The following is a 23,108-nucleotide window of genomic DNA, read 5'->3' as shown; positions in this document are numbered from 1 at the left end:
ACCAGAATGCAACAAGAAGTTAGTTAGTTCTACATATCTCACTTTTCCTAGCATAGTGCAGGAAACCCATCCCCCATTCTTTAGTATCACATCCTTTGAGTTGGAATAGGTCTCCCCAGTCGTGACGTACCTTCGACACAGTCAAATCAGTAGTTCCCTCTTCTGCTGATCCACCCACACTGTGATGTTGCAGTTTATCAGCTAATTATAAAGGTTTGCATTACTTTGTTGTGGAACTCTATATTTCATCCACTGTTTCTTTCCGGAGTAAAAGCAGTATTGGATCAAGAGTTTCCTCCAGCTAATCTGCAGGCAATGTCCACAGAGAAATACATTACTTGCTAACTGTATGGGTAAGTACGCTACATACAAATTTCTGCCGCAAACTAATTGTTATGCCTTGTTGTGGGTCTGTGCTGCAAGGCTCACAGTATTTTCCTGGTTTTGTTTTACCATAGGTTCTTTCACTCCACGCTGTCTCCAATCACCATGCTGCAGTGTGTGCATGTATGTGTATGAGTGTTTCTGCCTGCATGTGTGCTAGTGAAGCATGCCTGAAAGCAGTGTGTATGCGTGAATATTGAAAATTCTGGCTTTGACTGTGTGTGAATGTTAAACAGACCATGCCCCGAGTGTATGAGAGAGAGAGTTGCCCAGGTATGAGAAAATTAATAGTGCATGTCTGAAACCAGTATGGCTCAGTGTGTCTGTGTGTATGAGAGATGGGGAGGAGGGGGGGGGGGTGTTACATGCATCTGAACATCTGTGAAGTCTGCTCAAAAAAAAGAGCATCCATTACTTTTTTTAATCCTTTCACTGCTTTTTTCATCCATTTAGCTGCTCGGTATAGATCTAACTGTAATAAGCCGATCGCTTACAATGTATCGATCGGCTTATTACACTCAAGTCCTTTTTATTTTTCCCGGGCTCTAACTGAGGAGGTGGGGTGCTGCCAATAGTTGTGCCATGCATCTGTTTAGTGTGCCGGAAGTAAGGAACATCCAGTATTTTTTTTTCTCTAGAATTATTTCCTCCTTTCATTAAATGCTTCTGCCACTGAAATTTTTCTGCGCCGTTTTATCCTTCACTCATTTTTTTCAGCCATTTAGCTGCGCCGTATAGATCTAAATGTAATAAGCCAATCGTTTACAATATATCGATCGGCTTATTACACTGAAGTCCCTTTTTTTCCTTTTTTTTTTTTTGTTCTCTTGCTGAGAGGGTGTTGTTTCGTAACTATCAACTTTTGCCCCCAACTTGCAGGACAATATGGACGTTCCTGCAAAAAGCTGTAGAGTCAAGTGGTTTTCAGGTGGTGGTTTGCTGTGTGTATGTATGTGTATGAGTGTGATTCTCCTGATTGCATGTGGATTCGTGAATGCATGCGTGAAGGCAGAATGTCTGTGTGTGTGTGAATGCAGAAGAGACTGTGTAAGCATGTGTTTGTGTATGAGACAGCGATGAATGTCTGAGGGTGTGTGTGTGTGTGTGTGTGTGTGTGTGTGTGTGTGTGTGTGTGTGTGTGTGTGTGTGTGTGTGTGTGTGTATTGCAGAGAGCGATGCATGAGAGCATGAACAGTGCATGCGAGAAAACAATGTGTGTGTCTGTGTGAATGCATAACATGCTGTGTATGCTTGAATGAGAGAGAGTAATGCAGGAGAGAAAGAACGCAAGTGCTTGTGTGAAAGCAGTATGTGTGCCGGTGTGAATGCAGAATAGGAATTGCATGCGTGTGTATGAGAGAGACTAGGCGATGTTTAGGATACTGAACACTGCGTGTGTGAAAAGCAGAATGTGTGTGTGTGTGTGTGTGTGTGTGTGTGTGTGTGTGTGTGTGTGTGTGTGTGTGTGTGTGTGTGTGTGTGTGTGTGTGTGTGTGTGTGTGTGTGTGTGTGTGTGTGTGTGTGAATGCTGAACAGACTGTGTCTGTGAGTGTATATGAACGAGAGAGTTGCCAATGGTTGAGAAAATGAATGATGTGTGTCTGGAAGCAGAATGTCTGCGTGTGTCTGTGTGTATGAGAGATGGGGGGGGCATCCATCTGCCCATTTGTTTAGTCTGCACGAAAGTGCACCATCGTCTCTTTTTTTATTTTTAAAGTTTGCATCAGCCACTGCAACTAAGAGCATTGGGCTGTACATAGAAATGTAATAAGCCGATCGCTTACAATGTATCGATCGGCTTATTACAGTGAAGTTCTTGATTTCTTTTTTCAGTAGCTCTTGCTGAGAGGGTGTTGTGCTGGATCATGCCACAACTCTCAACCTCTTACAACCAAAAATCTGGACAATGCCACAAATATTGGGGGGGGGCAAAGCCTGACATAATGGGGGAGAGGCCCAAAAATAGGGACAAATTTTAAATGTTCTTCTGATACACTTAAAAAGTTGCTAGAATAACAGGATTTGTGATACCATGTATTTTCTGAAGGATATGAAGTTTGAAACTCAAATGCATGTCATTATTTAGTGACTGTAGTTCTAGTATCATCGCAGTGATTTGTCAAACAAATGGAATTTTTATGAACAAGAAGTGTGTGTGTCTGTCTGTATCTGGCTGTGTGTACCTATGCAGCCATGTGCTTAATTTATTTGAAAAGGCATTCAACCATAAGCCATTTTGCATAATTTGTACACTATAGTCTCTTAATTCCACCGTGGAAATGATTATGTTTTTATATATTTATTTATTCTTTTTATAGTGTATGGTAGACAGTACCAGAATGTATTTGTAGTGGAAACTTGTGTGGGTAAAACAGTAGTACTAATTCCTAATGATATTTTCTACTGTAGATTGAACTGCACTGTCTTGACCTAATTTCTGGGCCACCTACATAAAATGTAAACGTTATCACAATCTGAATAAATACAGTCCTCTTAGTACAAAACTTAGATTATAGTTCCTGTGGAAATCAAAATCTGCATCACAAGTGACAATGGAAGATACCATGCATGTGCAAGCTGCAGACAGCAGAAATGTGTTCACAGGCCCAGGCTGAAGGCTGCAGCATGGAACCAAGATGTTTAGGTCCACATTAGCCTACCACAATGTAGAGTTTCATGCCACAGTCTGTTCACAATTACAAGCATGAAGGTGTCAGTAGCTTATTAGGCAGCGTACATGTTTATGGTGCTGGAATATCTAAAGCTGTGGGTTCCATTCCCACACCAGGCAGTTGGACTAATTGGTAATTACTGGCAATGTAGTGCAGCTTAAGAGGGTGCTACACTAATTTATGCTCCATGCTTTGGATGAGATGCTAAACTGAGGTCCTCTCCACCTGCGTTTGTGATACCTCTAGTGAATGAAAAAGATCCCACTGCCAGTGCCTTCCATTCTGTTTATATTTCTATAATATGTACAGCATTTATGATACTTTCAATATTTTACATTTCACTCATTTTAACATCTTTCATTCTATCCCCCATCCTTTTCTCCACAAATGTCTTTTTATTTCAGCCTACACATCTTCATAATTCCTATTTTCATTATAGAGTTCATTACATCTTCCATTCCAAAACACCCATGATATCACCATCAGTATTTTATTCCATTTGTCAACTTCATGCTTTTCTTTTTTTATATTTATCATACAATATTATATCCATCCTTATCTTTCAAAAACCTTCTCAATTATACTATTTTTTTCCAAAAAATGTCATTCTTTATACAAACCAAAAATGAATACCTTGTAATTTCTTCTTCATTACAATCTTTACATTTTCTCTATTCAATTGCTTTACATTTCATACCACTTTTTACAGGCAAATTATCCAATAATAATTTCTGAAAAATCTCCAGCCTAGTAAAATGTTTAAATATTTCCCCTTCTATTATTTATTCCTTTTTTAACCTCATCCTTCTGATCTTTCCATGTATATATTATCTATTTCTCCATTATCATGTTATACAATTCCTATTATTTTTTAACTTTATCAGTTGTATTGTCCATGAGTGAATCTTATTATCATACTCTTTTTCCATCATCTCCTTCTTTTTACTTCTTTTCTTTCTCTTTTCATTTTTCCATATCTCCATATTTCTCATACAGTATTTCCCTAAAAAAACACTTTCCTCCTTCATATTTCTATACCCAAAATGGTGTATAGACACCAAATATACAACTAGATTTTTTTAATTTAAATATCCTTCTTTTTGTTATGTACAATTCGCCATGTAACTGGATTGAGTCTTTTTTAACAAGAAACATCTTCAATAAATTATAACTTGTGACATAGGCAATCATACATTTATATAGATGAAAACAAACCATTTTGATATAATTTTAGTTGCAAACATTATGCATCACTTATAATCTACCCAATCATTGTCAGTCAAACATTACATAGCTAATTCAATCCTGCCCTCTTCATCCTCTTCCAAAACAAGTATTGTACCCACAATTCCCAATTTGTTTCTATGTAATTTGCTCCTACCTTTATCTGAAGATCTAATTTCCAGTTGTTTCATCTCTGTTACTATATTCACTACTTCTAGTTCAAGGCCTTACTGTGTCTAAGCAATTCTAATTCTGTATCATAGCTTCATAGGTGTGTACTAGACTATTGGCCCTGGAGCCTTCACAAGCCTCACCCTTAAAAGTGCCCTGGCATAGTGCTGCCCGACGTTGGCTCCCATCGCCTCTATCCAGTAGCGCCACATGATTGATCATAGCTCAAAAAAAATCATTCCTTAGTTACGCCAAACTGGATTGAGTCTCGATCCCCTAAATGTTTCTAGGAAAAATATATATACTACTCAAATATCCCAACTTTCCCTGTGTGTGTGTGTGTGTGTGTGTGTGTGTGTGTGTGTGTGTGTGTGTGTGTGTGTGTGTGCACGCGCGCGCATGCGAGCATGTGCGTGTATGTATGTTTCTATATATGTATATATATGTATATGTATATGTATATATATATATATATATATATATATATTTTTTTTTTTTTAGCATATAAATCTTATTTTAAAACTATAAGTTTTCCACCAATTAACTTCTTAATTTCATCCAGAATTTCTGTCCATTTTTCTTTTATGATTTCTTCATTATCACCTAACACAGCCTATATTAATCTCTGGTCTGAGAAATCTAGTCTTTCTACCTCACCTGCACTTCTTTCATGTCACCTGAATACATCTGCTTTCTACTTTTTCCTGGTTTCAAGTTTCCTCATTGCATCACTTCTTTTATCACCGTACATCATGTATTATTCTTCCTTTTTCTTTCCTTACCTTACAATTTAAGCTCCCAAGTATTCCTAATGAATTGTTTACTATCATATATTTTTAGTTCGTCAAACATGTTTGACTATCTGATATGTTTGTGCATGCATATATTGTTATTACCCTTACATAATTTTCAATTGTTCTCAAATCACATACCATCACTCTTCCTGGTATCACAGTTGTTACATCCAATCATTTTATTTCACCCTCTCATTAACATCCATAACCAAGAACATGCTTCATATCCTGCTGACCTTGTAATTGTTCCCGTAGAGGTTCATTTTCTTTTCATTTTTTATGTAACACACCTTGTATCCAGTAAAAATAATACACCTGTGTTTTTCTTCTTGCACCATTCAACAACCATTAAATCTCTTCATTTCATTTTGTTTAGGATTTACATTTAGTCCCATAATACCTAAAATCATCCTTTTCCCTTTTTTGTGTCTTTTTTGTCCTGTTCTTATTTTTCTCTTTCTCCTTCTCGGCTTCCCTGCAAAAGATTTAAGTTCTTTCTGCTCTTGTTATTCTCCTTTTTCTGAGTCAACATCTTCCTCTTCTTCACTTGAAAACCAGCCATGCTTATTTTTTGTTTGTAGTCAAATCTTTTCAAGTGTTATTCTTTCCCCTTGCTGTTTTTCTTCACACTGAATAATATTTCTCACTTTCTTCCTCACTTAAATCAGCTATTCCACTTTCTTCCTGAATATTGTTAACTTCACATTGTCTTTTCCCTCCAAGTTCTTTTTCCATGTACCCTTTCATTTTCTGTTACTGGCCATTCAAACTAAATATGGCCATACTCATTACATATCCCACAAAAGGTTTAGAGTTCCTAGCAATATAGCCTTAATTCCCACATTGCTCACATCTTCATTTGTGCATTCTTGAACAAAATGCCAACATCCAGGGTCCACTATGTATAATGTAAGCCTGCCTGGAAAGAACTATTGTATGAAATATCTTTTGATTGTACATCTACTACTGTATAAAATTGTTTGTTGTGGAGCTTTTCTCCCCGGGCCTCCGCTGTAAATGGACCTAGTTCCAGTCTGACTTTCCTGGTAAACAAAAGTAAAATAAATAAACATTTCTCCCCTCTTTTTCTGTCAGTACATGTTCTTGACTAGGTCAGAAGCATGTTAGCAGAGTATGGCTATTACTTATGAAGTATGCAGATTTCTGATTAGACACACAAATACTATTTTGACATATGTATACTGTTGATTCATCAGGTTAGAAACTTATATTTGTAACTCCCTCTGCCATTTTGGATTACTCCACCTGCCATTGATAGACCATTAACACAAACTTTATGTCCATCAATAGTTACTGAGAAGGCAACACAGGTTCATAGGTGGTTACTAGTCTAACTATCCTGAAAGGCTTTTTAAGCTAAACCATCATTCCAAAATATGCTTGGCAGGTTATAATACCACTCCTTTTACAGAGATTATAACTTGGAAGTGAGTATTCAAGCACTTACAAGCTTCCTCTTTCTAATAGGGATATAGGTGGCATACCAGAGTTAAATTGACAATTATCCATCCACTGATCCAAGTTGTCCAAGACTAAGTGCAGGCAGGAGCTATGCTTCACATGGATGGGAAGCCTATTCCTGAGGAGGGTAGTCTTGAGACATATACCTGTCCCTCCAACATGTCTTATTTAAGTTGTAGACTAGGTTCAGGACCCTACATCAGGTGTTTCTGATGCTATTTGTTTTATATATGTGCAAAAGGTCCATAACGGCTGGATCAGAGACAGCTTTGGAGGTCAGGCATGCACCACCCCTCACCAGTGTGTAGGACACCAAGTACAGGGATAAGGCTTGGAGGTGGTCTGCATACGACATGTTTTCTACACCATGTATTCTTTTTGCAAGAAACCTCTGAGGATGCTCAGATGTTGCATATACATACTCAAGTACTCACTGATAGTTCCACTGTACTCAGCTCTCATTGGACCAATGATATCTTTGGACCTGGATGGCATACTCGAGCATACAGGTTGAGCAACACAGAATGAATTTCTTACTACAGTCAGTAGACACATGGTAGTCAAAGACCTAGTCACTGTCTACATGCATTCCCAAATCCCTGACCCGAGTGTTAACTCTTAGGGGTGTATTATCAATATTGTAATTTCCAGGGCTGGTCGTCTTTCTGAAAGATACTATTATGCAGTTTTAGCATTGAGTTTTAGACTGTGAATCATGCACCACTAATTAGCATGTATCAGGCTTTCCTGTAGGATATTTGTGTCATTGGTTGATTCTGTGATTCTGCTTAGTTTGCAATCATCTCCAAACTTGGTCAGCTGGAGGCCATTGATGTAAGTCCCTTGACTTCAGAGAAGTAGACATCAAAAAAGAAGTGGCCCCATCAGTGAACCCTGGGAAATTCCACTAGCTGCTGGCTTTTTTGTGGATATAGACTCAGCTGTCCTGACTTTTATGTCCTATCTATGAGCTTGATGGTTACCCAGTGAGTCACATAGGGGGTCTATACCTAGTTTCATAAGCATGTCTACAGAGTGTCTACAAAGGGGTGTTGTGTTGAATGCTTTGGCCAAGTCGAGGAGACAGTATGCACCATTTTGCCCTCATCCATTGCTTTGGTGACCTTTCCAAAAAATCTACCAGGTTAAGTAGGTATGTCCTGCACTTGAACAGACCAAACTGGGTTGTATAGAAGGCTAGAAGGTTTTCTCTGTTGTTTATTGTGTCAATGATTATTCTTTCCAAGGCTGTATGTGTGAGACTAGTCAAGCTTATGGATCGGTAGTTTCCCAAGTCCAGGGATGGCACTCCCTTGTCAGAGGCATAACAGTTGCACTTGGCATTCAGGTACAATTGTTGCAGCGCTTTGGCTTTGAAAAACGCATTGAGGACATATTCCTTACTGATAGCTGAAGGACCTGTAGTTGGTGGTATTTCGTGAGTTGTGTCTGGGGGAGGAAAGCAGGGTAAATTCGGACCTGAGTTTATCAGCCATTAGATTTGCTGCATCTTTAGAGAAATACGGGCTTTTAAGCCTGTCTGTCTATGGCTGATTTTTGAGGCCCTGGATTCTCCTGGTGATGAACCTCTGATGGTGTCCTGGTAAAAGGAGGTTTGCAAATATTTATGTAAGGGCGTATCCTGGTTTTGCAAGGGAGACTCTGGGTTAGGTCTGATTAGTATGTTGTCCGAACTTTCTTAACTTTATTTCCCATATCAGCTTCCTTCCCTTGTTTGGATGTTGTACTTTTCGTGTGCTGCACTTTTTGCTTTACTTTTCAGTTAAATGCAGGGTACTCAAAAAGTTAGCATAGTCTCATCAAGGAAATCAAAACAAATTAGAGAGAGGAATCTGGCAAGTTGTGAGCTGCAGACTGAGCCATGGCAGCCTCTTCTTACAATCTTCTTATCTAGATCCTTAATGTTTATATGAACCACTAAACATTCAATGGTTCTCATTGTCTGTATAAATCAGCATCCTCACCAAATGTTACTGTTTTTTCACAGTCTTGATTTCTCATACTGGGCCTTTACATAAACTTGTTCTACAGTATCTATCTACCTCCCTTATATACTACACTAATTTGCATAAATGCTTGTATTTACTTCTTTGCATTATTGATTTATTGATTTGTACTTGTAGTGTGTTCTTGTATAAAAAGAGTCACATTGAGAGCTTTTCTCCTCATGACTCCAGTGAAAGTAGATTCTTCCCAGTTGGATACTTCCAGCTAAATAAATAAAAATGACTCACTGAATGAATGACTACACGTTGTTCTGATTTCTATGGGTTACATCTGTGAGCCAGTTTGCAACCCACCTAGTGATAGAGGGGTTGGTGCCTGGCTTAGTGAGCTTTTCTATGATTCCAATGTTTAGTTAGTACAGCTGAGAATTGGATGCTGCAGTCCTCATGTTACTGAAGGCTGTAACCCTCCTAACTGATGTTTTGTGCAAAATTCACAAATTTCCTTCTTAGTTTTGGAAACACCATAGCATAACTTGTAATGTAACAATATGAAGAGCTCTATTTGGCTAAGTAGTGTCGGTTGCACATTAACAACCCAACAGATGAGCAGTTTAACATGATTGAAAATATGCACAAAGACAGGAGTGGCTCAAATCAAAATTACTAATGCAGATAAAGGAATATAGAGTTGCTAAATCATTTTCTTTGGAATTTGAGAAGATGATAGTAAGTTAAAAAAAATGCATCAGTTATATGCATAATGCGAGTGATACTTAATTTCCCAAAATATACAGTAGCCACTCTCCCAAAAAAAACAAGTCTTTCACTGCATGGCATGGACTGCAAAATACAGTGAGTTTTCAGTACATTCTTTTACTGTGCCATTATCATGGAGTCAGGTTTGCAAATTACTGTTTCACTGTAATTTAAAAAAATATGGAGCGGAGTAGAATGTCAGTAAATTACAGAAACTGCATGTCACAAGACAGCTGTTCCTCAGAAAGAAATGGGAAAGTAAAAATAAGTTACATAAAAATGTTTTGTAGACATAATTAGGGGTATATCAAAAGTCACTATTAATAAAACACACTGAAATAATCAAGAATTTTCTGAAACGTACTTCGAAAATATTAATTTGAAATTGTTTAAATAAATCTTTCTGCTGCTAATTCTTACTGCAGGCAGAGGGGAAGAAATTTAGATTGGAATTTCCTTCCTTTGTATTCTAGCTGTCAATTGCAATTACAATTTTAACACCTCTGTAGTAGTGTGGGGGTAGGGACTGTCAATTCAGGTTGGACTACAAACGAACACTGAGAACAAAAGCCTCCAATTTAGTTACTTCTCTGCCTGCAACTGGATAACTTAAAAGTATGGTGTAAAGCAAGCCCTGAGCAAAACATAAATGAGGGTGATTAGCAACAGGAAAGAAGCAGCCCTGTTACAGAAGGAATACAAACTGACAGTGAGTCACACATTTCCCATTATATGTCAATGGCTTGGGAATTCACAGTTACTTCCTTATGTCTGGCATGAGTCATAGAAAGAAGACTTGAAATGCTTTATGGGAAAGAGAAAGGCTTGGAGGAGAAGAAGATCACGTTGATATATCAAGCCCCATCGGTAGCCATGTTGTGGTAAACATGATAAAATTACAATTATACCATGACCCCCCCCAAAACGTGCACGCTGATTGGCCAGCGTGCACATTGTAAATCGAGTTATACTAATGGAAAAAGGTCCGTCGCCCGGACTTTTCCATTAGTATAACTCTATTATGTTAAATGGGTTTAACATGGCGAGACAGCTTTAAATAAGCAACGGAGATCTCCGTTGCTTATTTTAGCTGTCTCGCCATGCTAAACCCATTTAACATAGCGAGGCAGGTTTAAAATCAACGGAGAAAGCAAGATCTCCGTTGCTTTTTTTACTGTTTCGCTTTGTTAAATGGGTTTAACATAGCGAGACAGTTTTAAAATAAGCAACGGACATCTCCGTTGCTTATTTTAAAACTGTCTCGCTATGTTAAACCCATTTAACATAGCGAAGCAGTAAAAAAGCAATGGAGATCTTGCTTTCTCCGTTGCTTTTGCCCAGCTCTGATGTACGCGCAGGCGTGCAGTACATCAGAACTGCCGATGCCAGACATCTGCGGAAGGGCAGTAAACAGGCATTATACTATGCCATTATTGAAGAAAAGTAATAGTTTCTTTTCTTAATAATGTCATGGTATAATAATAACCATTCTGGTGTGGGTAATGCTGTATTTACGGTTGGCTTTGTTTGGTCCCTTGAAGCCCTCGACCAAACCACGCCAACCGTGGTAATCAGCATTACCCACCCAGCGTGTTATTGCTATATTATACCATGATCCCCAACGCACGCTGATTGGCCAGCGTGCGTTAAATCGAGTTATACTAATGGAAAAGGTCCGTCGCCCGGACTTTTTCTATTAGTATAACTCGCTTTTTAAACATGTCGCTATGTTAAATGGGTTTAACATAGCGAGACAGCTTTAAAATAAGCAACGGAGATCTCCGTTGCTTATTTTAACTGTCTCGCTATGTTAAACTCATTTAACATAGCTAACATAAAAAGCAACGGAGACCTTGCTTTCTCCGTTGCTTTTGCTCAACTCTGATGTACCGCAGGCGCAGTACATCTGAGCTGCCGCGATGCCAGACATCTGCGGAAGGGCAGCAAACAGGCATTATACTATGCCATTATTTAAGAAAAGTAACAGGTTCTTTTCTTAAATAATGTCATGATATATAATACGCCTGGGTAATGCTATTACCCACGTTGGCTTTGTTTGGTCCTCGGGCTTAACCGGGACCAAATCATGCCAACCGTGGGTAAATTTAGCATTACCCACACCCAGGCGTGGGTTATTGCTATAATAAAGCACTTAGAGTGATTGTGAGGTGTTAAAATAGGTCTGGAAACAAAGGTAGACTGAAAAAAAATTTTTTTTAGTTCTAGGGTGGAGTTTTCCTTTAAGACATGCTTAGGACATGTATATTTTTGCAAGATTTTGTAGATTGTCTCTACTGTCTGATCTTGTCTCTTATTTGGAGCTGCATTTTTTAAACATCTGTATTAAAGATAACATGTTTTTAAAGTAACATAGATATATAGAAATAAAAAAGAAAGAAAACTATATTAATATTTCCTGTTATTTTAATTGCAGTATGCTTTTTTATCAGTTTTTATTCTCTCCAAAATTATATAAATTACTTCTTTACCTTAAATTTCACTCCTCTGCTTAAACACTGTTTATGTGTTGTGTATTTCTGTATTATCTATTGTTCCCACCAGTTTCATTTATTTCTATGTATTTTGTCATTCCCTTTTCTAAAGATTCCATGTCCAGTTCTTTTATCTCCTTTACTAAAGGTGGTTTAGAGTTTGATTTTTTTTTTTTAGCAGCAGATAGCATTAAACGTAAGAAGGCTGGTTACATCTGGGTAATTCAGATCCTATAACACAACTCAAAATAATAATTTCCTTAGTTACAACCATTTGCTTCCCCAGCATTTCTAACAAAGTATTCTGTTGATAATTTTTAAAATCTGCCAATTCATTACATTGCCAGAAAATTAATGTAGAAAGTCCCCTCCAGACTCAAGTAGAACAGTACAAGATAGTCCAGGGGAGAATTTGAGGCTGCCATGTCCACTTATTTAGATTTACTGTGAGGGTGGCAAGCATGATACTCTGCTTGACATTTAGTTGAAGTTTGCTTCAGATGTGGGGAATACATTGAATACAAATCTGAATGAATATGAATATAAAATGAATATGGGTATGAACGTGTCATAACAATTTGTCTTCTTTATCTGTTAATGAAGGTTTGGTTCCTTTAACTGTGATTTTGGAGAATCATTTGTTCTGTGAAGAAAAAGGAGGTCAAGGAGACTGAGATCTTTCATGGCTCAAAAGGATGGACACAGGTCACCATGGAGAAATCTGTAATAGACCTGTTACATGGAGAGGGTTGTCAGTCTTCCCAAATAACTAGTGGTCTTAAGGCCATTTATCTTTTCAGTTAGGAATCTCTGAGTTCTATCAAGCCGAATGACATTTTCAGACATTTACATGTTAAAAGGAGTATTATATTCAGTAATAGGTCTAATACAAAATTTGTAAAGGGGACTTGAGAATCCTTTGGTTGTAGATGAGACGCCTTTGGAAATTAGATAAGCCCTAATTCATTTTCTCAAAGAGTATACAACTGTCATATAGTGCAGCATTTGTGTTGTGATTTACACATGGTACTGAACACTTTTTTCATGATGTACTTTTGCACAAACAGGTAGAAAGGTGCTATTGGGACACCATCCCAGCTCATTTAGATTAGATGGTAGTCAGTAAGAAGTCTGTGGTTTTCTCTCTCTCCTGAAAGAAAAGTGCTATCATGGTAAATTTACTTTTTTCTTTAACTAGTCTCTGTTGCCATACATTCATTCCTGTAACTAAACCACTAGCAAATTATTTGTCTTAAATCATTGTACCACCGGCTATGGCCCTTTTCTGTCATTACTGTTTTTTTTATGTTCTTTTAGAAGAGAAAATGTTTTAGTTGCTAATGCTTTCTGGTTTTAATTTGCAGGGAAATCGCTGTATGTTGAAAGGCTTCATGAAGAGCTGAAACGTCTTTACCCAAAATACTGTGGCAAGCTGGCAAGAATAAAGCTGGTTGAATCAAAGATCAGTTTGGATCGGCTGGTGAAAACCCTTTTCTCGTGCAGTGATTTACAGAACAATGACAAGCCAGCTATAGTGCTCATAGATGCTACACCGGTAGGCTGAGATGGCTGTTACCTTAATGTGTGCTGTCTTTTTTACAAAGAATTATATTATGGTAGGAGACTTTAGAAAATTATAACTCCATTAGGGTTTAGAGGTTTACACATTTCAAGAGAGACATTTCCCTCAAATAATAAAGTGCAATTCAAAGACTATGTAGTAAAGCTGGAACTGTATGTGTGTAGTTTGAGTGCCAGGAGTTAGGTGGGATTTCAAAATGTATTGCTTCATTGAACGAGTGTTGTGAGACACAGACCAAATTAATTTCAGTAATATATTGGCAAAACCAGGCTTGGGCACCAGTGCCAGCAGCATAGTGGAATAAATCTCTGATTACAGCCCAGGCGACCTGAGTTTGTTGCACAATAGGGATGAGTGGTCCCATCCTCAGAAGGGAGAGAGGGGTGGATCTGGCTGCACACACTGCTACCATCCCTTAAAAGAGAGGTTATTACACAGGGGGGTAGTCTGGAGGTAGGCCTTAAGTTCACCAAGCCACTAATGGATGGTCAGCACAAGTGTTCAGAAGTATACACTCAGTAGGAGAGAGTATTGAGGATTACAGTGATCATGTGGTTCACTTTTGCCCTTCCTTTGAGGGAGAGGGGTTAGACCATTTAGAAAAAATACTGTCATTGCTGGGTTGCCAGCAAGAGCACAGATCACCTTTATGACTTACTGTGATGCCCCTCCTTAAACAGTTATTGCCTTGGCTCCAAGTAGAATCCCAGGAGTAGAGACTCAAATGGGCATTGTCCAGTACAAAGAAAGCTTGATGGTCGGCAGTTATAGAGCCAAAAATAACAAAGTTGAAGGCTTCTGAGTATAGATGAAACAGGCATAGTGGAAAGGAGAAAATGGTCATAGTGGTGTCAGAGCAGACTGATGCATTCTGAAGTATAAAAATACTAATTAGACATAATTTAAACAGATCATGCTGAAGAGATAAAATATCTTGTTTTACTAAAACGCTCTGTTATGTCTGTTTATTACTACTGTAAAAAATGGAATATAGAAAAATTATTTGCCGGCAACAGATTACAACTTAGTACTTCAGGATCTATGGTTTTGAAGTAAGTATTACAAAGTCTTATTAGATATGTTGTATCTTTAAATCATAGGGATGAAAGAAAAGGTTTTATGTCTTGCAATATGATGGGTATTGGGAGAAGATGCTATAAAAAAGAGTAAGGTGTGGAGAGGTTGTTAAACATTAGACTGGATAATAGGGGGGAAATTGTGGTACATTTGGGAGAGAAAATAATTAGTGTAATGGATATAGACATGGACAAATTAAAGTAGGTAATTGAAAATGAATGTATCAGCATTTAAGTTTATTTAAATAATAGGTAAAATGTACACCATTACCATATCGGAGAAAGAACAGTCTTGAGCAGGGTATTAATACACAAATATCACATGGTAAAAAACAAAACTGAGTGCAGGAGCAATTACAAGGAGTTAACGTTTTACTTTTCTCTTAAGTATAGTTTAAAAAGACTCTTTTAGAAAGGTGGGGGAAAAAGATAATGCAACTATATGTTTGTGTGTATGTGTCGGGGAAGAGAGAGAGAAAGATAGCTGGACAGTGCACACCTCCCATCTTCTTTGCTCAATACATCAGGGTATAAGGAGCATGAGTGTTTCTATCAGCATGGTCTGTCTGAACAATAAGAAGTATGAAGCAGTAACATAGCAAGAATATGAAGCAAAAGCACAGACATTCTGCAAAATCAAGGACAGTTGAGAGGCATAGGGGGTTGCAAAGCCTTTCACTGTATGAATTGTTATTGTCATTCATTTGATCTCAGTGAAACATCTGAGGTGTTTTCGGTCAAGAAAATAGTTGTAATTTACTGAACACATTTGTGTGTGTGTGTGTGTGTGTGTGTGTGTGTGTGTGTGTGTGTGTGTGTGTGTGTGTATGTGTGTGCGTGTCTGAATGGCTGTGCTTTTGTACGTGTGCATGTGTATGTGTGTGGGTTGACATTAAATAGTTACACAACTTGTATTTAGATGTAAAATACTTCCTCCAACATTTGCTAATCTTACAGCATCTTTGGAACATTACTCAGAGAAGCTATTTTACATAAAAAATATAAAACAAGTATATACTAAAAATATATAACATTACATTTGTACTTTAGCAACTTAATTGACAAACCAATAAAAATCAAGAAATGAACATAAAATAAGCAGATTGCAAAAGAAAACATTTTTGAAACATTACAGAAAAACTATTTTACATCAGAAATATAAAACAAGTATATAATAAATATATGTGTGTGTAAATATAATAATTTAATAGATAGTCCATTGTCTAAGCGCAATAATGCCCTCTAAGGTGGGAGCTATCGTGGAAATAATAGACATTCTAGGGGTGTAGATGCCCTCCAAACACCTTTGGGTCATCCATTATTTTCTCTATCAGGCATATTTTCTTGCTTATTCATTCTTACAGTTTGTTAACTGGGTAGCTGCACTAATCCAACGATTATTTTCAGCCATGACCTGGTCCAAAGACACGTTTAAGTAACAATAAATTTGTACTTTAGCAACTTAATTGACAAACCAATAAAAATGAACAAGAAATTAACCTAAAATAAGCATATTACTCATGCAGAAAACAAACAGCTTAGGAAAACAGTCATAAAACACTAGTATACTGAGACTGTGCAATAAATAAGAATTGAATAAAGAACAGAGCTTATCAGTAGAAGTAATTAAACTAGTCTATGTCAAACATTCAAAGCATCAAAACTTCGAATGCCTGACATAATATTTAAAGTGTTATAATCAAAAAGATTTCAACATGCAAAAAAAAAATAAAAAAATCAAACTGAAAAAATTAAAAAAAAAACTAAATAAATAAATAAAATCTATTTTTTTGCAGTGGGACAAGCCTCCTTGCACTTCACACCCACTGCTAATTATATATACTGACTCCAAGATTACACTACAGTGGGGAAGGGGTATATTCCTAAGCAGCGCTATAATGCGATCTTGAGCACATAAACAGCAGCAACATTTAAGACAGTAATTTTCAAAAAGTGCAGCCACTTATCAGTGTCTGAACATTTAAATGGAACCCAATTAAACTGATCACTTTTCTGAAATTGTACATTAAGATGAAAAATAAGATATGCGGAACTGCTGTTAGAATTTAGGTTCATAGGTTCATACTAGGCTATCTGCCCTAGGGCATTTATAAGCCTAGCCAGAGTGTGTTTGGCTTTCGTCACCCATTTTAAATTAATTTTGCTATGCCCTTTTTTGAGGTTAGTATACTGTGCCTCTGTCAAACAGTGACACAGAAGTGATACCCGGGGTAAACCTATGATCTCCCATCCACTCATCAAGATTCCTCTTGAAGAGAGTCAATGAGGGACTCTGCCTAACCTGGACTGGGATTTTATTCCGGAGTGAAGGGAGCCTCTGGGTTATGAATCTGTCCCTCCAGCATGTCCTATTTATTTCAGTGCTGAGGTTCAAGTCTCTCGAGTGCATAGCTCGATGGGATTTGGATTTTCTGTGGTGCAGCATGTCCATTAATTCCGGGTTAGACGTGGCTTTATACGTCAGGCACAGATCGCCTCTGAGCAGGTGGTATGCCACTGAGTAGAGCTGGAGTTTCTTTAACCGGCAGCATATGGCATCTGTTTGAGCCCTTTGATCCTCTTGGTGAGGTACTTTTGGGGTCTTTCCAGTTGCTGCAGGTGTCTGGTAAGGTACATCCCAAAAGGGGCATTATACTCAATTATGGGCCTGATGAGGGATGAGTAAAGAGGCACGATGACCTCCCCTGATCTAGATGTGAATCCCTTCATGATTAGGTGGGCTATATAAAATGTTCTTCTAACCACTTTGGCCACGTGGTTGTCAAATGAGAGATTGCTATCAACTTGGGTCCCCAGGTCCCTAATTACTTCTTCTGTACTTAGTAGATTACCACCTATGTGGTAATTTGTGGGCACTTTGTTTTTGCCAAAGGGGATGACTATACACTTTTTGGCATTTAGCTTGAGGCCATGGCTCTGGCACCAGTTGTCTGTTTCTATGAGGCCCTTGTGGAGGATGCTTGTGTCGGCTGGAGAGTCGATTATTGCGCCCAGTTTGCAGGCATCTGCGAACTTGGTCAGCCACAGTCATTCCGTGTTGGCCTGTACCTCCGAGAAATATATACCGAACAAGAGAGGTCCCAGGACTGAGCCTTGTGGGACGCCACTTGTAACTGGTTTGGAGTCTGACATGGCTCCAGCAATTCTAATCATGTGGGTTCTGTCCTTGAGCCAGTTTGCAACCCATCTAGTGACATATGGGTTTATATTTAAGCTGGTGAGCTTATCTATAATGCCCAAGTGGGGTATTGTATCTAAGGCTTTTGCGAGGTCCAGGTAGGCTGTGTGGACCACCTTCCCCTCGTCAATTGCCTTGGTGACTGTTTCAAAGAAATCGACCAGGTTTAAGAGGCAGGATATGCCCTTAATAAAGCCAAAGTGGGTAGGATCCAGTGTCTGTAGGTCCCCAATATCTTTATTTATGAGGTCCATGATGATCCTTTCCAAAGCTTTGCAGACCAAGCTAGTCAGGCTTATGGGGCGATAGTTTCCAGGATCCGTTGAGGCACCACCTTTGTGGAGAGGGACCACTGTTGCTGTATGCCACTCTTTGGGTACATATCCTGTAGTAAGGCTGAAATTGAACAGTAGTTTTATGTTTGGGTTTAGCTCTTCTTGGAGTTCATGTAGGATGCAGCCCAGGACACTGTCTTGTCCCATTGATGCTGTGTTTTTTGCTTTGGAGAGGGCAACTCTTACCTGAGCATCTGAGATATCAGGGGGGCAGCACTCTGCTGGGATAGATATTTGCCCTTTTGGTGGGGAGGGGGGGAGAAGTTTGCGCTGAACCTGTCAGCTAGGATGTTGGCAATGTCTGTGGGTTCGGTGTATTTTTTGTCATTTTGGACTAATTCTGAGCATATCCTGGAATTCCCACCCAGGTTCCTAACATAACTAAAGAAAGCCTTGTGATTATCCTTAGTGTCCTGTGCAATTTTTCTCTCGAAGCTGGCCTTAGACGATTTTATGAGTGCCCGTAGTTTTTTGCTAATACTGATCAGAGATGCCTTCCCTTTTTGGGATTTTGCTCTATCATGTAGGAGCTTTCTCCTTCTGTTGTATAGTTTGTTTATGGCTGGGGTCCACCAGACAGGACGTCTGCCTTTGAAGGATTGGGTCTTGGTTTTATTTGGGATTGCAAGATCCATGCATTCCTGAAGGTGTTCATAGAATGCGTTTATAAAGGATTCTGCAGTCTGGGCCGTATTTTCCACAGGCCCAGGGCTTTCAAGGATTCCACCTCGGTTTTGAGGAGTGTGAAATTTGCTTTAGAGAAGTTTTTCACTGTGGTTTTCTGGGCAGGGGGTGGGGTCGGAATGTGAATATCCAGTGAGATTAGTTTATGGTCTGATCTTACCAGTGAGGGATACACTTCTGGTCTGGAGCATAGAGTCCCATGTTGGTGATGATCAGGTCCAGTATGTTTTCCCCTCTTGTGGGAGTGGTAACAAGTTGTTCCATAGCATTTGAGTTTATAAATTCTAGGAACCTTTGGGCTAGGGTGTTGGAGCTAGAGTAATGCTCCCAGTCTATGTTTGGGTAGTTGAAGTCTCCCAATATAATGGTGTTTGGAGAGACCTTCATATTTTCCAGTGTTCTTAGGAAGGCCGAGTGGGGTTCCTGGGTTTGGGAGGGTGGTCTATAGCAGGCTATAAACTGGAAGGCAGTTTTACCCACTGTTAGTTGCACATGGATAGTCTCTGATGCTTCGTGCTGTGCCACCAACCTGGAGGTGTGGGTATCTTTGACGAATATTGATACTCCCCCTCCTTTTGTGGTTCGGTCCAAGTTTTGGAGCCGAAAAGCATGGTATGAGGTATAACCTGGTAGTGCTGGGGTGCTCTCGGGAGCCTTAAACCAGGTTTCTGTTACTGCACAGATATCGATGTTCTCCATGCTAAGGAGAGTTTTAAGTGCGTGCATCTTGAGGTTTAGACTTCTGGCATTGAGTAGCATTACTCTTAGATCTGAAGTAGTTACTTCATTTGATCTGCAACCTGTGGGTGTCGGATCCGACAGCTTTCCAAGCTCCAAGATCCGAGCTCCTAGCTCCTCCCCCTACCCATAATCCTCTAGTACCAACCACATTACCTCAGATCATTTTTTGCCGCGGCTAAAGAAACTTCCTTGTGAAGAGCTCCTGGCTGGGTGAAATCATTGCTGGTTTTTAAACCAATTTTTCACGCAAAGTCGTCGTGTGTGTGTGTGTTAGTTTCCCTTTTTCTGCTCTTGTGCTAGTTTTTGGTCACTTTTGTTAAATTTATAACTAGTTTCTATCTTCACTCCCCTCCCCCTCCTATTGTTTGGGTGTGTGTGTGTGAATGATGTCAGAAGGGCCTAAGGCCATTTTCTCTAAATGTACTGAGTGTGGCCACAAGCTTTCTCCAGCTGATGGCCACACTCAGTGCGTTTTGTGCCTGGGGGCAGCCCATTTATCAGAGGGCTGCCAAATCTGTGCGGCCTTTAACTCCCGAGCACTCCGGGATACAAAGAACAAGCTGATCCTGGCGGGAAAGCTCCCCCAGGAGTCAGCTTCTTCTTCCTCTCCCATTCGGGCTCCAGCTGCTTCAGCAGCTTTGGCGCCGTCTATCCCCTTAGCTCTACCCGGGACTCAACCTCCCTCATCGGGTTTGAGCTCTGGGGAAACTAGTGCCTCTTCCCTTAGAGAGAAGAGGCACAAGGATAAGGATGGACATAAGTCCCACAAAAGGCGGGCCGAATGTCATCCTGCGGCTCCGCCAGCAAAACTACTAAAATCTCCCTCGAGGGTCTCCGGATCCCCCTCCTCTCAGCGCCGTTCGCCCTGTTTTTTGCTGGAGCCGGAGGAGGAGGATAGGTCTCCCTTGAGATTTTCGAGGCGGCCCTCCCGGCCTGCCTCTACTACTTCATCTAGGTCGACCCGAAGCATCTCCGAAGCGGATATGGATCGGATGATGCATTGGTTTTTACAGACCCAAATGCAGATGGGGATGCTCTTGCCTCCCCCCCCCTCTGGGGGGGGGAGTGCAGCCCCCATATTTGCCCCGATCACTCCTTCTCCGACTCGTTTTCAGGTCTCGGAGTCATCGGATCTAGGCCCTTTCGGACCCGGGAAATTGTCGGCGCCGATAGCGGTTGTCTCTTCGATGCCGACCGTACCTTCGAGCTTGTCGGACCCGAGCTCTCGGGGCCGAGGGCTGAGCGTCGGATCCGAGGGAGTTGCTGTGTCTTCGGCGCTGTTGGCGTCGGAGCACACCTCTGCCTCGGCGCCGACTGTATTGGCTCCGACCCCGATCCCTTCCTCGGATCCGAGGAGATTGCTCTCAGAGGCTGGTGAGAGGCTCTCCTTCGGCTTTTGAGGTAGTGGAGAGGGTACTGTCGAGGTCCTCCAGATCCCTGACCCGGGCTTCGGATCCACCCGTACCCCCACTGTATGAGGGTCTGTCTTCCATCATCCGTCCATCTGGACAGCCTGCCCAAGCCCTCCAGCTAGTTCCCGTGGAGGAACAACAACCCGTGGACGAGCCCTCTTCGGACAGTCCCACCGAGGAGGTCCCTCGGAAACATCGGTGCAAAAGGAGACATCTGGACTCCCCCGAGTCCATTACCACAGACACGGACTTAGATGATACGGAGGGTTCCCCAAGGTCACCCCCTGAAGATGTCTCCTTTGGAGACATCATGGAAATGTTGCGTATTAGAGGGGGGTGGTCATCCCAAAAGCCCTCCCTTGATGAGTCCGTGTTCCTGGAGGCCTTTGAGGCAAGCCCATCTACCTCCTGGGTGTCCCCTCCGGCTGACCCCCTGGTGGACTTAATTACCACCAGGGCTTGGAAGGAGCCTGACACCGTGGAGCCAATTCCAAGGCGCCCCGATAAAGTCCTCAGCCCACCCACAGATAGACCGTCTTGGGCCAGAGGAACCCCCGTTGATGCTATGTTCGTGGCAGCGGCCATCAAGAAAGAACTTGCGCAGGAGAGTTCTTTGGTTCACCCGCCGGATAAGGAATCTCGAGCGCTTGACCGGATTGGGAAGCGGATGTTTGCTTCAGTGACCTTTTCCATAAGGGCGCTGAACTATATGGCACATACCATTAGGCTACAGCGAGACTTGATTAAGGAATACGCTGCAGCCCCCCCAGAGTCCATGTCGGTCCCAGACACAAAGGTTTTTTGAGACTCGAATGGCCACTCTAAAATCCATCTCCAATACATCTATGCGGCTTCTCTCCCATGCAACGGAGGGAGCCGCTAGAGCTAGCGGAGCCGGGGTCGTCTTGCGACACCTCTCCTGGCTCCGTCTGTGCGACTTCACGGACCCCTTCAAGGCGTCCTTCACGAACGCCCCTTTTGACGGTTCTGCCTTGTTTGGCAAAGCTGTTCGCGACATGCTGGTCCAAAGCGAAAAGGACGGGAAGATGCTGTCTGCCGTCGGAGTCCGCTTCTCTAATCCCCAAAGATCCTTCTCCAGGAATCAGAGGGGACAAAAGAAGCTGTGGTTCCGTAAGTCTCAGCAATCCCATCCTGCTGCGGACCACTCGTCCTCCAGAGGCAGAGGAGGACAAGGTGGACGCTGGCCCAGAGGCAGAGGGGGGGCCGCGTAATTTCGGGTCCAGAGAACCTTTCTCGGACAGACCCGCGCAACAGCCCTGAGGGCTTGCCCGACTGTTCCTCTCTGGAGGCAGTTGGGGGGCAATTGTTGGAGCACCTGTCAAACTGGGAGTCCCTTACAACAGATCGATGGGTGCTCCGGATCATATCCAGAGGTTACTCCATTCCATTCATAAACCTTCCCCCCAAACCCAGACGCCTCCCCGATGTCCCACCCGATCAGAGGGTGGCAGCGGCTTTGGAGATTTCAAAGCTGCTAAGAAAAAGAGCCATCCAGCCCGTCCCCCCAGACCAGTCCGGATTGAGTTATTACTCCAGGTTCTTTTTGGTGCCAAAGAAAACGGGGGACCTCAGACCCATCTTAGACCTTTCCGCCCTGAACCTGTTCATACCCAAGGAAAAGTTCCGGATGGTCACTCTCCAATCAATCCTCCCCCTGCTGCGGGAGAATGACTGGATGTGCTCGCTAGACCTCAAGGATTCGTATTACCACATATTAATGGACAAACGATCCAGGAGGTTTCTCCGCTTCCGGCTCGGAGCCAGTCATTATCAATTCAGGGTTCTTCCATTCGGCCTCACCTCATCCCCCAGAGTGTTCAACAAGGTCATGGCAGTGGTTGCAGCCCACCTGAGACTCCAGGGCATTCAGGTCTTCCCTTACCTAGACGACTGGCTCCTCACCGCGACCAACAGGCATCAGCTCTGTGCGGCGAGAGATTATGCTCTATCTCTGGCCCACAACTTAGGCATCTCAGTAAACGAGCAGAAATCCTGCCTGTGCCCCACTCAAGCCCTAGAATTCATAGGGGCCAGGTTAGATACACAAATCTCAAAAGTTGTTCTAACGTCAGTCAGGCTGAACAGCTTGTCCTTCCAGGTGTTAGCCCTTCTT

General features: G+C 41.2%; 1 protein-coding gene across 1 annotated transcript in view; it reads left to right on the top strand.

Annotated features, from left to right (window-relative positions):
• LOC122812984 (E3 ubiquitin-protein ligase rnf213-alpha-like) overlaps positions 1 to 23,108 on the top strand; it is a 1,982,151-nt gene that overhangs the window by 648,852 nt on the left and 1,310,191 nt on the right. The window contains 1 exon segment of the mRNA XM_044085079.1: positions 13,310 to 13,500. Within this exon segment, the coding sequence (XP_043941014.1) occupies positions 13,310 to 13,500 (191 nt within the window).

This window comes from Protopterus annectens, chromosome 10.part0 (genome assembly GCF_019279795.1).
Source record: "Protopterus annectens isolate FY-2018-M chromosome 10.part0, PAN1.0, whole genome shotgun sequence".
In the NCBI taxonomy this organism is placed as follows: Eukaryota; Metazoa; Chordata; order Ceratodontiformes; family Protopteridae; genus Protopterus; species Protopterus annectens.
Note: the sequence above shows the minus strand (reverse complement) of the source record. Positions and strands in the feature narration are given on the sequence as shown.